This window comes from Panicum virgatum, chromosome 4N (genome assembly GCF_016808335.1).
Source record: "Panicum virgatum strain AP13 chromosome 4N, P.virgatum_v5, whole genome shotgun sequence".
NCBI lineage: Eukaryota > Viridiplantae > Streptophyta > Magnoliopsida > Poales > Poaceae > Panicum > Panicum virgatum.
In genome coordinates, this window is record NC_053148.1 from 49,580,247 (window position 1) to 49,595,569 (window position 15,323).

The 15,323-nt window shown below is 53.9% G+C and overlaps 1 protein-coding gene across 1 annotated transcript; it reads left to right on the plus strand.

Annotated features, from left to right (window-relative positions):
* Positions 1–625: 625 nt before the first annotated feature.
* LOC120668844 (NEP1-interacting protein-like 1) lies at positions 626–3,536 on the plus strand. Its single transcript, XM_039948640.1, has 5 exons — positions 626–1,037; positions 1,778–1,956; positions 2,576–2,659; positions 2,751–2,921; positions 3,067–3,536. The coding sequence occupies exons 1-5, from the start codon at positions 851–853 to the stop codon at positions 3,187–3,189; spliced, it is 744 nt and encodes a 247-aa protein (XP_039804574.1). The 5' UTR covers positions 626–850; the 3' UTR covers positions 3,190–3,536.
* The last annotated feature ends 11,787 nt before the right edge of the window (positions 3,537–15,323 follow it).

Consider the following 15,323-nt stretch of genomic DNA (forward strand, 5'->3'; position numbering starts at 1 on the left):
GAACGCCGAGCGCACCAGTGCAGGTGTAGTATTCACACCGACCTGAGGCGATATTGGGCACGGTGAGGCGATCGATCGGTGGCGACGAGAGGTAGACGACGGCTGTGTTTGCTTCGGGGTGTAAAAAATTTCGCGCAAACTTTTTGCACATTTGATCACTAATTTAGAGTATTAAATTAACTCTAATTATAAAATAATCTCCACAACCTCCCGTGTAAATCACGAGACGAATTTAATGAGGTCTTTGATTGCGTGATTAGAGTATAATTACTGTAGCATTACTGTAGTAAATCATGAATTAATTACCATAATTAGACTCGTCGCGAAAAACTACGCCCATCTCTAGAAATTTTTTGCAAATAGACCAGACAAGATTCCCTTTTCGCGAAATGGTTACTGTTGTAACCAAATACGACCGACGAGAGGGAGGGACACGATCAGAGATGATGAGTCGATTTGGTCGATCGGGTCGGCCGGGATCAGATGAGCAGGAGGGCAGGGCAAGGCAAGGCAACCCAAGCAGGCAGGCCGCGTTGGTCTGGTCTGGCGTTTTCGGCGTGTGCGTGCCTGCCGCTCTCGCGTCTCGTCGCGCCATAAATACAGCGGCGACGGGGTAGTTGGCGCCATAAATAAAAGCCACCACCCCCTCTACTTGCTTGCGACGACTACTACTCTCCATCCCATCCCCTTTGCTTCTCGCCTCGCCTCACCCGCTGCTGCTGCTGCTGCGGCGTCGTCACTCGTCAGCGTCACCCGCCGGCCTCGCCTTCCCAACCGCTCCCGCCGCAGCGTTGCCTCCTGCTGACCGGAAGGATTCACTGACTGACTGGAGGAGCAGGAGGCTTGAGCCATGGATCCGTCGGGCGCATTCCTGCAGCCGCAGCCGCAGGTGGGCTCCTTCTCCTTCCCCCGGAGCTCCAGCAACGTGTCGCTGTCGTCGCTGGCCAGGAGCGCCGGACGCGGGAGGGGCGCCACCAGGGGCAGGAGGATGGTGCGCAGGGTCTGCCGCGGCGTCATCACCTTCATCTTCGCCATCGGTACGCTGCTGCTACGACGCCCTCGCCTCTCCTACCGGCTCACCCTCTTCTTCTCTTCGCTCCTTCGGTCCAGCAACTTTGCAGGATTCCAGGCCCGCCCTCCTCTGATCTCGTCAAGTTCGGTCTCCGATTTGGGCGTGTGCCATCTTGCTTGTCTAAAGTTCTGGATTTTATTTGATTTTTGGGGTTTCTGTCCCATCTTATCTTCTAGCCTAATTCGGTGCAAATTTTTTTGGCTTTTTATTCATCGGCCTCTGAAGTTTTAGTTGATTGTGGCTGTCATTTTCCCCCCAATTTCCTTCTTCACGATTTAACACGCTGCCAACTTTCAACTGTTAGTACCACTACATCAATGGATTGGTTACAATCTCCCAACTTCACAACCACCTCCCTTTCGACGCTAAAAAAAACCCTCCTTTTCGCTAACACCACCACAAACTGCCTCTCATCCCTGAAACAGCAACTGTTAGTACACAATAAGCATTGTCTGAAACACATTGAGAGCCATGTTCTTCCCCACCACTGAACACTGATTTACTGAAACTGTCAGATTTTTGGCCTGAAACATACGAATTGATGGCTGTGATTATGCTTAATTTGGCGCAGTAATTCCATAGACCAATCATCTATCTTCTTTATACTACTTAGCAATTTCATTTCTGCATGTTGATACTGCAAATTAATTCGAAACCACTGAATTGAAGAAGAAGTAAGCTCATTTGATGCATGCATGCATGCAGCTGGTCTGTTCCTGGGAGCGGTGACCGGCGGCCTGATCGGGCTGGCCACGGAGAGCGGCCTGTTCCGCGGCACCGGCATCGGCGCCATCACCGGCGCGCTCGTCTCCATCGAGGTCGTCGACTCCTCCATCCGGCTGTGGCAGGCGCGCCGCTCCGGGATCTGGAGCATCCTCTATGTGGTAAGCACCCGAGCCCCAAGTACTGAACACTGAGTATGGATCGGTGATTAGCTAGCTGACGACAGTCTCATCTGAAGACATTTTTTTTTTGAAGATACTACTGGCAGGCACGAGCACAAGAAGCATGTAGTAGCTGGGAGTAGGACAGCAACTCGTAACTGCATACCTGATTGCTTGCGTGCGCTTGCTTGTTCCTGTGTGCATGTCGGCATGTGTTGCTGATTAGTTGTTAGTTTACATGATGCATGGATTTTGTTGATGGTGTTGCCCTCTTCCAGTGGTTAATGACGTCTTCAAGCCTGCAAGATCCATTTGGATTTTTTTTGAGGGTTTGGGAACAATTCCTGCCTGCACCAAATTCTTGTGGATTTACTATAGTGTTGCTGCCCAAGAGTCAGGCTGAACTTTTCCTACCTTAGCAGCTAGTATAGGAATGTAAGATATTTGTTGCAAAGCAGTCTCTGAGTTCTTTATAGCATAGCCTTGTTGTGTGATCTATAGCTCATGAAAAAAATGAACGTGGTCCTGAGGCATCATCTCTGAACTGCACATCTCTTGTGCTGTTGAATTGGTATCATGCCTGGATTCTGACAGAAATGTGCTGGCCTTTGTGATGCAGCTGAACGTGATCTACAGCCTCCTGACCGGCAGGCTCGTCCGGGAGAAGGTCGATCCGGCGGTGCAGCGGGTGGTCCGGAGCCAGGTCGGTTGATCCACACCACGCCATGCATCATGTGCTTCGCTGAATCAATGAGGTTATGCAATGCTTCCGTTCCATGCCTCTGCCATTGCAGATGAACGCGGTGGACTCGTCGCCGTTCAGGGAGTCGCCGGACCTGTTCGAGGTGGAGGCCACCAACGGCATGCCGCGGGCGTCCATCGACAAGCTCCCCGAGTCCTGGATCACCGAGGAGTACAAGCGCGACGCCGTCGGCGACCTCTCCGGCTGCTCAGTGTGTCTTCAGGTCCGTAGAACTCTGAACATCTCTGCATGCTCTAGCACATTACCTTATCATCACATCCAGAAATAAAAAATAAACTGCTGCACGCATGGAACGATGCAAATTTGATGACAAATTTCTTCCCTCATGGATGGTTTTGGTTGTGCAGGATTTCCAGGTCGGGGAGAAGGTGCGGAGCCTGCCGGACTGCTGGCACGTGTTCCACGTGCCGTGCATCGACGGCTGGCTGATCAAGCACGGGTCCTGCCCGCTCTGCAGGAGGAAGCTCTAGACGCACCGACGCCATGGATGGATCATGGATGCATGCTTGCTTGCTGCGAGTCGATGTCACACTGCTGCCTAGGATGAGGAGAGGAGCTGGAGGAGGAGGAAGAGACTGACATCTATAGAACCCTTAATTTATAGAGAGTTTTTGTTTTTTTGCTTCTGCTGCTGCTTGTACGTGTTCTACCTTTTTTTCTTGCATCTTTTTTTGATCTATAATATCTTCCTCTCGCTCGTACGTTCTCTCCTGATCATGTAATATATTCGTCTGCTGCTGCTGAAAACGGAAAACCCTTGGACCGGCCGGCTTGTTTTTCGATCTGCTGTAATATATTACTTCTAGTTTGTATATCATCGCTCTTGGACTTACAGACGTCTTTGCCGTGCTTGGGTTCTTGTGATACGATTGTATCGTCGTTTCGTCGGGGTTTGGCAAATTCAACGACGATGAACAGAAACACTGGCTCGAGTGTTCTGATATTTAGACATCCCTTTGACGGATTTCACTCAAAAGCTCGTGGCTGGAAGCAGGATTTGATCCCTGTACCGCTGTACGTTTCGCCTCAGATCGGCGCTGTGGTTGGCGCGCCGACACACAGGGCGCCGTGGGCTGGATTGGTTAGGCTGTTAGGTCAGATAATTCATTCATGGCGTTCTTCTTCTCCATGAGGATAGCATATATATTATCATTATGTCCGAATCTGGCTGGACACCACGCTACGCACGCGCGCTTGCATATGCGTTGCAGCTGCGCCGAGCCAATAAATTCGGATCTGAATGATGCGACGGGCCCGAAACAAGGGCGTGTTTGATTTGGGGTGAAAAAAAATTTGGTGAAATTTTTCGCAGCTTTGACTACTCATTAAAGATATTAAATAAAATCTAATTATAAAATCATCTCCGTAACCATAGTACTGTAGTAGTTATTGTATCTAATTAGGTGGGCCACTCGTGCATTTGCGCGACTAGATTTGTTATAAGGTTTCGTTCTTTATTTTGTAATAATGTAAATTTGTTTTTTAAGCTTTGAGTACAAATTTTATTTTTTTTTCATTTAATTTTTAAATTGTATTTTTTCAATTTGTAGATAAAATTAGCATTAAAAGTTGGTTATTGAGGGTATGTGTATACTCTCAAATGTTAATAAAAGAGTAAAATGCACCGTGCGCACCTGAACTTGCAGCGTCGTGTCAAATAGGTCAATAAACTTAGAAACCAAATATCTAGCCCCTCGAATTTGCGAACCCGTTCACCCCAGGTCCAGCCCGGTTTTGTATGGCTTGTACGGCACTGTGCGGCCGGGATTTGCTACAGTGACCCCGGATTTGCTATAGTAACTACGGTTTTGTTTTTCCCTTTTCTAATTTATTTCGGCTGAATCTTCGAAAAATCGTAACTCTTCGATACGACATGGGACGAAGATGATTTTTATATGAAAATTGTAGCCCTCGACGAGATCTACAACTTTCTAGTTTTGAATTTTTTCATTTGACGATGTTAAGGTGATCAAAAAAATTATATAAAATTACAGCACCATAATAATCGCGTACTTTTGCTTGTCGCATTAGAAAATTAATATATTTTTTTGTTTGTTGTCAAATGAAGACACTTTGTATACCAAAATTTTAACACTTTTAACGATATAGATTCTTATAGTTTTGAGTTTTTACATTTGAAGTTGTTAAGATGTCGATAAAAAAGTATAAAGCAGCATATTAAGTACACGAAAGACGTTGAGGCTTTATACTGTTTTATCAACATCTTAACAACTTCGAGGGGCTAGATGTTTGGTTTCTGAGTTTATGAATCTATTTGACACAGCGCTGCAAGTTCAAGTGCCCACGGTATATTTTACTCTTGATAAAATAGCGTGAACAGCTCACATGAGATAGAAATGACCTTAGTATTTTTATTTGCCTTATCTATTTTCTGTTTTATTTGCTCAGATCTTCCATTTCCTTATCTTGTAGGCATTGATTTGTCGTTGTCTTCTTGTACCTTATCCCGTTGGCATTTGTGATGGGGCCCATTGAATTAAAAGGTATTCAACCAAACGTGCTATTAAAGTGCCAACCTCTCTTTTTTAGCCCAAAAAGTTTTCATTAGAGCAAGGCAAATGATTTAGCCTATTGCTGGCTGCAAGAATCTTTGCAGCTCATCTCTCATCCTATTTGTATAATAGTTTATCTCTCCACCATAAATACATAGCCCATTTGTCTATCTCACAAAATTTTCTGATTCTTGTATCGAAGCTGGCTGTAACCTAATAGCTCATTTTCTTTTTCTCTCCTCTTCTCTCTCCTCCACCTCAATATTCAGTCAATTTTTTAGCCCACCATAATTCTTGGTCTTAGCCGAACTATAATTCCCCACTACCGCCCCAACTACTCTCACACGGCCCAAAATCTGTCATCACGCATCCCCCAAGCCCAATCCTCTTCCCAGCTTGCGACGCCTCTCCCTGCCGATTGCCTCATTCCACAAACATCACCCTAACTTTCTCGTATCCATGGAAAAAACGCACGCGAGGCATAAGCAACTACGGTACGGGGCCGGCCGAGTCGTGGGGCCACCTACGCCTCCGGGATACGGCACCCTCCTCACCACCCTACGCCTACGTTGCTTATGAACGCGAACCCCCTCGCAGACGTCGTCCAAATCGCATACAAGAACACGGGAATAAAGTAAAGGAACACAGACTCGAACACGCAAGGCCTCGACGGGCCACACATCCAAATTACGAAACATCTTTTATACTCATAGAATGCGATTACAAAGCACGACTATGATATAAACACTAATCTACTTACAATGGGCTTCGAGGCCCAACTTTCCTACAGGCTACCATCCCCCCTTGCGGATCTTCAGGGGCGTCGAATTCGGCGATGGGAGGGATGTATGCCTCGAGCTTCTCAGCGAGAACGGTGGCGAACTCCTCCGCGGCTGCGTCAGCTTCATCCACGATGACCGACGCGGCGTCCGCATCTGCATCATCGGGAACGACGTACCCCGACGACACCCTCTGGAGATCCATGAGGTAATGCGTCGAGGCCACGGCGAGAGCCCGCAGGACACCGAGGCGGAAGGTGCTCTTGGCATGTTCGGCAATCCGACCACCCAGCGCGCGCAGGCGGCTGATCACCGAACTACCCGAGACGGCACCCTCCCCCTCGAGCTCTTGACACACGCTCACGGCGGTCTGCTCCAGTTCAGCAAACTCCATCTGTGCCGCCGTGAGCGCGGTGTGGACCGCTTCCGTCGCCGCGGTCTCGTCCGCCACCTTTTGCCTCAGCTCTGAGCAAAGGAAATCGACATTAGCCACGAAAGAAAGCAAATCGACGAAAAATCGAAGGTACTCACCCGCCATGTTCTTCTGCGCTTCCTCCCTCTGGGTTCGGGCGGCCTCTTCGAGCGAGGACAAGGAGGCTTCCTTTTCTCTAAGAGTGGCCTCCATGTTCTGGAGGGCCACCTCCTTCCCCTCGAGGGCCTCGCCCTTTTCCCGGAGGGTCCCGGTGAGCGCGACCACAGCCACCTCTTTATGGAGGAGCTCGGCCTTCTGCTGCTCGAGCGTCGCGCTGAGGCGCTGCAGCTCAGCGCTCTGCACCTCCGCCTCGCGAGCCCTCTCCTCGAGCGCCGTCCGAAGGCGCTGCAGCTCGGCAGCTTGTGCCTCGGCTGTAGCGGCACCGTCCAAATTAAACCGGCTTAAATGCACTAACCATCATCTTAATACTTAATCAAGTTACTGTGCACTTAAAACGGTGTAACCTGACAGGCTGTCGGGTAAAATCCCGATTAAACTACTGTACTCCAGGATCACAAATTGCACTTAGACCCGTACGAAGACGAGCACAGGTGATACCAGCACACCGAAGTCTTTAAATTAATTTACAACACAGGTTTTACATAAAAGGTTTAAATATAACCGACAGAGTTTAAAACACAGCGGAAGTTTAAAACTGAGTTCGAAATACAATACGATAACTATGACGACGATAAAAGGTGAGCTCCACATCTTGCCCACCGATGTGACGCCAACCTGCCCAATCTTCACGGGGAAGACGGGGCCCACTCGACGGTCCACCCTGGAGGAAGCGGCTGTCCAATCCAGGACGCACAGATCTCCTCAAAATCAGCGGGGACACAACCTGCTTAAAAAGGGTACAACAACAACCCTGAGTATACTAATACTCAGCAAGGCTTACCCGACTCTGGGTATACTTAGCCCATTACCTAGACATGCAAGGCTTTTTGGTTCTGGAGTTCTTTTGCGGAAATGCTACTAGGAGTGAATCCTTACTTTCAATCTTTTAGCGCCGTTTAGTATATCAAGTATTAACTAAGTTCGCCTAATCATCTAGAGCACACATGGTAGATTAGATTAATCTTCAGAACAACAGGTAAAGCATTCCATCGCTACCCTTCAATACTTATTCCACTTCTTACTACGATGTGACGCAGTGACCAAGGTTCTCTTAACCGAGAGAGACGGCGAATCGATCCGATTTAACCTTGCAAGGTGGACCTAACTCACACGACACGCGTAAACCCCGTCGGGCCACACACGTCAACTGTTCCCATCATCACCCCGACGTCTGAATCACGTCTGCCAAAACCCGGGTGAAGGGTCCCTCACGGCGAACTCCCGAAGAACCCGGAGGCGACATACTATCCAACACCAGCCATCATTCCACTCCCAGAGTAGCAAGTCGCGATTAAAAGTATCGTTGCAAATTAGGTAATTAGCTTACCGGTTTCGACTACCTCCTACTTCCGGCATGTGATTAGTACTGTTCAAACTCGGTCATCAGGGCCAACAACGGTACGGTCCTCAATCGACACAGGTGGAAGTTCAATTTTCTCATCTATTCCAACTCATTCCCGCCCGGTCTCCAATTCTTTTTACTCATCAACGTATTTCCAAGCCAAAGCTAAGGGGTCAAGATCCTAAACTCGCGAGTGACAGTAATCACTCGACTTCTACCGAAATCCTATTTAGCAAAGCATTTCCATCGACACCTGCATACTAGTATAGGCCCACGGTACCTAGGGAAAACATGCATACTATGGTTCCATTCAACTCCTAGGGCATAAATGCACAATACTTAAATAAACATTGAATAATTTAAATTATGGTTATGCTCCGGGGCTTGCCTTGCAGGTCAGCGGGGTTAACTAGGTCTCCGGGGGCGTGCTCAACGGCGTCCTCCTCCTGCGCTCCAGCTCGTGGCTCCTGGACCGGCTCAGCAACTAGCTCGTGGACAGCGTCGTTCGTGGCGTCTACACGAATAAAATATATCATGCAACAGTTAGGACACAGAGCAATGCATGACCACTTACGATGCGATGAAAAGATCAACACAAAAAATTAGCCTGAAGTGTTTCCTTCCAAAAACAACTAACAACACTTAAATAACGAAAAGAGCATGGCTAGGGGCAAACTATAAGCAAAACCCTAACTTGCAAACATGATCTAGCAACACAATTAACCAGTGTAACATGAAGACAGTAAAGCATGCCACAGAATTTTTCCAACAATTAATGACGATCGAAAGCATTTATCTTAACCCTAGAAAAGCAATTAAACAACAAATAGATCCAAACACTTGCACATAGAACAAGCACCTGAAACTTTTTCAGTGAACTACACATGCAAGAACTAAGCCACTACAAATTTTTCATAATTTTTAGAGTTATAGAACAAGTGGTACAAAATAAACTAGGTTAAACACAAACCGGATTTTCAGCAGAGAAAAAGTGACAAAAGACCTGCACAACTATTTTTCCTCAGAGGATCCTGATTTTAGAAACCTAACAAAATTGGGTTTGCAATTTTTGGATTTTTCTACAAATTTCTACACTTTTTGGAAGGTTTCAGCCAAAATAACTAAAATTGAGAAACTTTAAAAAGGTAAAAAGGGGGGGCTGACAGCCGGGCCCCACAAGGCAGTGGGCGCCGGCCCAGCTCGCCCCCCTCCTCTACTTCGCGTCCGCACGCGCGGGGCGCGGCCGAGCAGCCGCGGCGGCGCTCCCCGCCGGCGGCGCTGCTGGCCGAGCCGTGGCCCGGGGCGGCCGGAGGTTCGGGCGGCAGGCGGCGCGCACGGGGCGGGGCCCTGGGCGCGGGCACGGAACATGGGCGCGGGGCGCGGCGGCAGCGCATGCGGGTTGGGGCGGCGGCGCGGCGACGGCGGCGGTGTTCCGGCCACAGCCGCGCAAGGCGGCGGCGGGAGCGGGCGGCGCGCGGCGCGTTCCGCGGCGGCGTGAAGGCGAACCGGCGGCGGTAGCGCCGGATTTGGGCGGGGAAAAGATCAGGGAGTGAGATAGGGTTGCGGCCGAGCTCACCGTGGATCGATTTTGCGCGGAGGACGGCCAGAAGGGGGTCGTCGACGTGAGGGGCGAAGCTCGGGGCGGAGCTTGACGGAGGTTGACAATGGCGGCCGCGGTCTGGAGCTCAGTGCTAGGCCGATTCGGCCGGGAAACAACTCAATCAGGCACGGGATGAGGCGGAGGAGGTGGAGGGCAAGGTGAAACAGGGTTCGGGAGGATCGGGGAGCGAGGAACGACGGCCGGGCGACGAACGACGGCCGGCGCTGCGAGTGACGAGCTAGGGTTCACTCAGTCCGCTCGCTGCGCGAGGAAGGGGATCGGAATGGATTGCACTGGAAGCCTCTCGACCTAGCGAGGAGAAGAGCGGCGCTCGGACGCGAGGATCGCCGGGATGAACGACGCGTGGAGTGGCTCGCCGGCGTTTAGACGCCGGTATGGGCGCGGGCATGCACAGTGCTGAGCACTGGAGTTCCTCTGTTCATTCGTTTGATGATTTTTGACTCGATTTTTGACCAGTTGAAACTCAAAATTCCATATGGGAACATGAAATTTGGCCAAAATAGAAGTTGTAGAGAATTAAAAGATCTACAACTTTCGTTTTGGGCGGAAGTTGATTTGGAGCTCGGTTCGATGACAAAAACGAGATCGAAAACGGCTGAGTAGATGTTTAACACGCGGACTCGGTTAACGCTAACGACGCGCTCAAGCCAGGATTAGCGATTAAACACGTGGTTAACGAGCACAATTAACACAGTGGTGTTACATCGGCCTCGTGGGCCTTCTCCTCCGCCGCCGCCCTCTGAACGTCTCGCTCACCAGCAACCCGCGCCAGCTCCTCCTCGAGCGCCGTCCGAAGGCGCTGCAGCTAGGCAGCTTGTGCCTCGGCCTCCTGGGCCTTCTCCTCCGCTGCCGCCCTCTGGACGTCTCGCTCACCAGCAACCCGTGCCAACTCCTCCTCTAGCGCCTGCTGACGCGCTCCCAGATCCGCCATCTTCGCGTTGGCGTGAATGTTCTTGAGCACCAGCTCGGCGTTGTGCTGCCCGAGCTGGCTCAGCTGGGAGTACAGCCGGTTCATCTCGACGCTCTTTTCGCGCGAGATCTCCCTCAGCTGCTGCAAAGGGGGAGGGCGTGGGTGAAGACGCGTGAAAGCTAAAACCGAATCTGAGCAATTCCCGGGGGGGGAATACTTACCTGGCTGACCTGGTAATCCGCATTCTGATGGAGCTGATAGGCGCGGTCGAGGGCCTGCAGGATCTCGCGACCGACGCCCATCTGCTTGTTCCAGGCCTCCTCCTCCTCCTGCTCCTTGCGGAGGAACTCCGAGGGGACCTCGGACGAGATGATCGCCCCGAGGTGGCTCCCCTCGGACGCCCCCGCTTCGAGCACGCCCGCGCTGGCCGACGCGAACTCGGCGATGTGTGCGGCAGCGCTTGCAGCAGCAGCGGGGTCGATCCATCGATTCCCCGTACTCCTCGCTGCTGTCCGGCAGCTCCACCACCGCTGTCACACCCCCTTGCGCCATTGGCTATGGCACTACCGCAACGGTACCCTCGTCCAGGGCCTCCGCGGGCCTCGGCGCAGGGGCTCCTTCCACCGCCGGCGCCTCTGGCGCCGTACCCTCTTCCGCGACGCCCCCGCCCTCGGCCCTCGAGGGCTCGAAGACAAGGGTCTCCTCCACACAGTCGGCAGGGCGCTCCTGCGCGCACCCACCGGTCTCTCCTTCCGTATCTGGACGGGCGGCGCTGTCCACGTCGCCTTGACCGGCCTCAACTTCGATAGCCGCCAGGGCAGCGCCACCGACACTGCCCTGGCCGGCGTCACCCACCTCCTCCTGTGCCCGAGCTTGCTGCGCCGCCTGGGCCCCTCGCGCCACGGCCTCCCGTAGCCTAGCTGCCGCCGCCTCGAGATCCACGGTGGGCTGGGGCTGCGGCGCCATGTGCGGAGTGCTGCGTGCCCCGGTCTTGAGAGCCTTGGCCGGGGCAAGCCACACTGCATCCTTGGGAACGGCCCCAGGGCTGGAAATAGAGAGACGCAAGTGGAGCAGGATCGAGAAATCCACCAAATACGTAACAAAAAACGAAATCCAAAAAGCTTACCCAGATCGAGCACTCATGCTCCGCTTCCTCGTGGCGCTCCTTCGAGCCCGGGGCATCGAGCCGTCCCTCGAAGACTGCCCCGAAGGCGCCCCCTCGTGTTGGCCCGGTGGCTCGAGGCTGCCAGCACGGACGACTCCTCTCCCGCCGCAGCCTCGTCGCCACGGATCAGCACCTGGAGCGCGGGCGTCTCCTCGACGGCCGCCGGCGGGGATGACTCCCGCGCCGCACCCTCTAGGGAGGGATTCGCCGATGACCCCGTTACGGCCCCCGGCTCCTCTGGCGCCACGGTCGCTCCCTCTTCTTCGTCCCACAGGTAGAACGGAGGGGGGCTCGCGCCCTCCCCGTCCCTCCTCGGAGCGTGGTCCTCGGCGTCCGAGGCCTCCTCCTCGTCCTCCTCCGAGGACTCGAGTGTGGCGGGTTGCGGCTTCCCCTCCGCGCGAGCGAGCTTGCACGCCTTGTCGTGACTCGCCTTCCTCTTCCTTTTCCTCTCGGCCTTTGTCTCCGCCGCATCCTTCCGCCTCTTCATCTTCTCCGCGTGGAGGCGATTAATCAGGCGTTGTTCTGGGACCGGGGGCCTTGAGGTGCCGCACCTCAACCCCTATAAAACACACCGAAGACAGGGTCAGGAAAGGGGAACTACGTGACGCACGACGAGTTCGAAGCCAAAACTTACCAGGGAAATATACCCCGGCTCGGGGCGCATCTTGATCCTCCAAAGATCTGCAGGATTTTTGGGGAACTCTGCCACCGCGTACTTCCCCCTCCGGGCGGCGTTGGTGTGGGAGAGAAGCTTGCTCGACGTCCTCGAGCCTTCAACCTTGCTCCCGGGGGTGAGCTCGAAAATCGGCAGGGCCCTTTTCCACGAGAGGGATAACCCTCTGCCGGTGGAAGTTCGCGATGACGGCCGCTGCCATCAGCCCCTTCTTCACCAGATGCACCAGCGCGTCGGTGAGGCCCTCGAGCTTGGCCTGTTGCGCTGGGGGCGACACCCCCCAGTCCCACTTCGGCGGTCGCTCCCGTAGAACTTTGTTAGTGAACGCCGGAAGCGCGTCCTTGTGGTTCCGAAAGTAGAACCACCCTCGGTTCCACCCGGCGTTGTTCGTCGTCATCTTGCTCGAGATGTAAAGGTTCCTCCGGGTCGGGCGGACGTGGAGCGTCAGGCCACCGGCGCGCGTGTACCGCCTCGGCTGGTTCCGCGCGTTCTCAACGAAGAATTCGCCGCGGAACAGATGGACCCAGAGGTCCCAGTGGGCCTCGATGCCGAGGTACCCCTCGCAGACGGCGATGAAGACCGCCGCCTGCGAGATGGAATTGGGGCTGAAATTGTGCAGCTCCACCTCGTAGTAGTCGCATAAGGCCCGCATGAACCTGCTGACGGGAACGCCGAAGCCTCGCTCGTAGTAGAAGCTCACGACGTAGCCTTGCGGGGGCTTCGGCTCGGTCTCGTCCGGGTGCGGGGAAATCCACGCCGGCGCCCCCAAGTCTGGGTTCCGTGGCAGCAGCCGGTTGGCGACCAGCTGCTCCAGGACCACCACGGTGGTGGAGAACTTCCCCCACGGCAAGGGCTCCTGGATGTCCGACATGTCTTCAATTCGAAGGGGAATGTGGGAGCGAAAGCTCTGGATGGCTAAGGCGCTTTTTTCTCCCTTCTCTCTTCTCTCTCTCTCTTCCTCCTTTCTCTTCTTCCTTCCGCTCTTGGCTGCGGGCTCAGGATGCAGGGGAGGCGGAGAAGGCGAAGCAGAATGAAGGCAAATGGCCAGGTGAACCCGAAACCTCTCCTTTCTCTTCATATTTATTTTACCATGACGGGCGCATCCGCAGCCATGGCCCCAAATTTACCGCATTGAATGCGGTAGATTTTGCTATCGCTGACTAATGGGCCCCACGACCGCGGAGTCTCCCACGCGCGCACGCAACAATAAATGCGGCACGGTAACCGGCGGGCGCGGCGCGACTGTTGCGCTATCCCATCCGTCAGCCGCCGCCCACGCCGCTTCGTCTGCCCGAGGCGGACGCTTGAAAAGGCGCACCCACGTCGCCCGCTACCGGCGGAAGACCCGCACACGTGTGGCTCACGGCTCTGCGACGTTTTTAGATCACGACGGAATATTCCTTCATAGGGTCCCTTTACCCTCGAAGGAATCGCATTTCGAGGCCTTACTGATCAGGGGGTCGAAGCCTGGCCCTTTAGGGGGTTCGACAGGCGCCCCAGATCACCAGAGTCAGGGACTGCAGGGATGTGCCATACAAGCTACCCTCGAACGCGGAGTTTGAGATATCCTACGCAGTGTTCAAGGCCAGTCGAGGGTGCCTAGAAGGGGGATCCCATCGAGGGAGAGCATCGAGCCCTCGGACCCTATCGAATGGGTCCGAGCCCCGCCTAGCGAACCCTCGCAAGCGCTTTATAGGACGTGTCTACGGACCACGAGCTGACCCCTATCGAACGGGGCACGGACGTCCGCTTGAACAACCCGCTAATAGCTCACTGAAGCAGCCATAGCTCGCGGCCCGAGCATGGGTAGCATGGTGCGCTTCACCCCTCCTCCCTGCGGAAGGGCGACGAGGGTCGTAGTCGAAGTCGAGGGTTTCCCCTGAACGCCTTCACACGGGCCTAGGCTCGGGGCTCCTCGCACACCATGGTTCAAAACCACACCCTCGAATAAATCGACAACCGTCACTTATGAAGCTCCACGTGTAAACCGAACCCACCGCTATTAGCGTACGTTCCCCTAATGGCTAAGCTGCACGCCGGGCCGCTGTACCAGCACTGAGAGTGCCAATGCCGGCTGAAAAAGATGCTGGACGGCCATCCCAGTAAAGCTACCCAGCGGGACAACGTTTATAGCCCTTGGACGAGCACAAACTTTCCTCCAAGGCCTCGGGGGCTACACCCACGGGTGCGCTGACGCGCCCCCGCGAAGGTAACTTCACACATATTCGAGGGTCGAGACTCTATGTACATCCCTATACCCTCGGGGATCCTCCCCGCAGAGGAGAAAGGGAACTTTATTGCTCAATGCAAATAAAGATTACAATGGGTCACCAGCGCGAAGCCATCGAAAGATACAAACACGTTGCCACCTACGTGGCAATTTTCCCTGTCTTGGGGAGGAGCGAGCGACGCAGAAAGGCACCGAGCCCCTAGCTGACGCAACAGCGAGGCTGCTAGGGATGCGAGAAGCAGCCCCCAGACCTCACAGGTCCAGCGGGACGCTCTCCTCGCAAGCCTTCTTCTAGCGTCTCCTCCATCGAAGACCACGCGGGGGGTCGAGCTGGCGGACGGCGCCCTCCGCACCGTCTCACCGAGAGCAACCTTGTCGCCGGGGGGGGGGGGGGGGGGGACGATCGCAGAAGCATGACCCCACGGGCCCAATGCTCTTCTGCTGATCCCACTGAGCCTGGGGGATGGAGCGCACGCCCACTCCGGTCTTCCCCTGCCGCTCGCAAGCATTCTTCTAGCGCCAAAAGCCTAAAAAAGCCAGGCCACCCCATCTGGGGGCCTGTCACAAAAAGGCAAAGGAAACATTACAAGATTTAGGCAATGTTGGAAGAAATAGTCGGGAGGCTGGAGAAGAAAGGGAACCCCACGACCTCTATTTATAGCTGCGCCGGGCACAAAGCTTCAAGCTTGTCAAAGAGCGGAGGCTTGTATCGCCCATGACGAAGCGGCGCTCCACGAGCAAAGGATGTCCTCGGTCCCCACGCCGAGACATGACCAAGC

Coding starts and splice junctions, on each gene's coding strand:
- LOC120668844 (XM_039948640.1), top strand. CDS start 851: ATGGATCCGTCGGGCGCATTCCTGCAGCCGCAGCCGCAGGTGGGCTCC. Junction 1,038..1,777: donor CACCTTCATCTTCGCCATCG/GTACGCTGCTGC, acceptor GCATGCATGCAG/CTGGTCTGTTCCTGGGAGCG. Junction 2,922..3,066: donor GCTGCTCAGTGTGTCTTCAG/GTCCGTAGAACT, acceptor TTGGTTGTGCAG/GATTTCCAGGTCGGGGAGAA.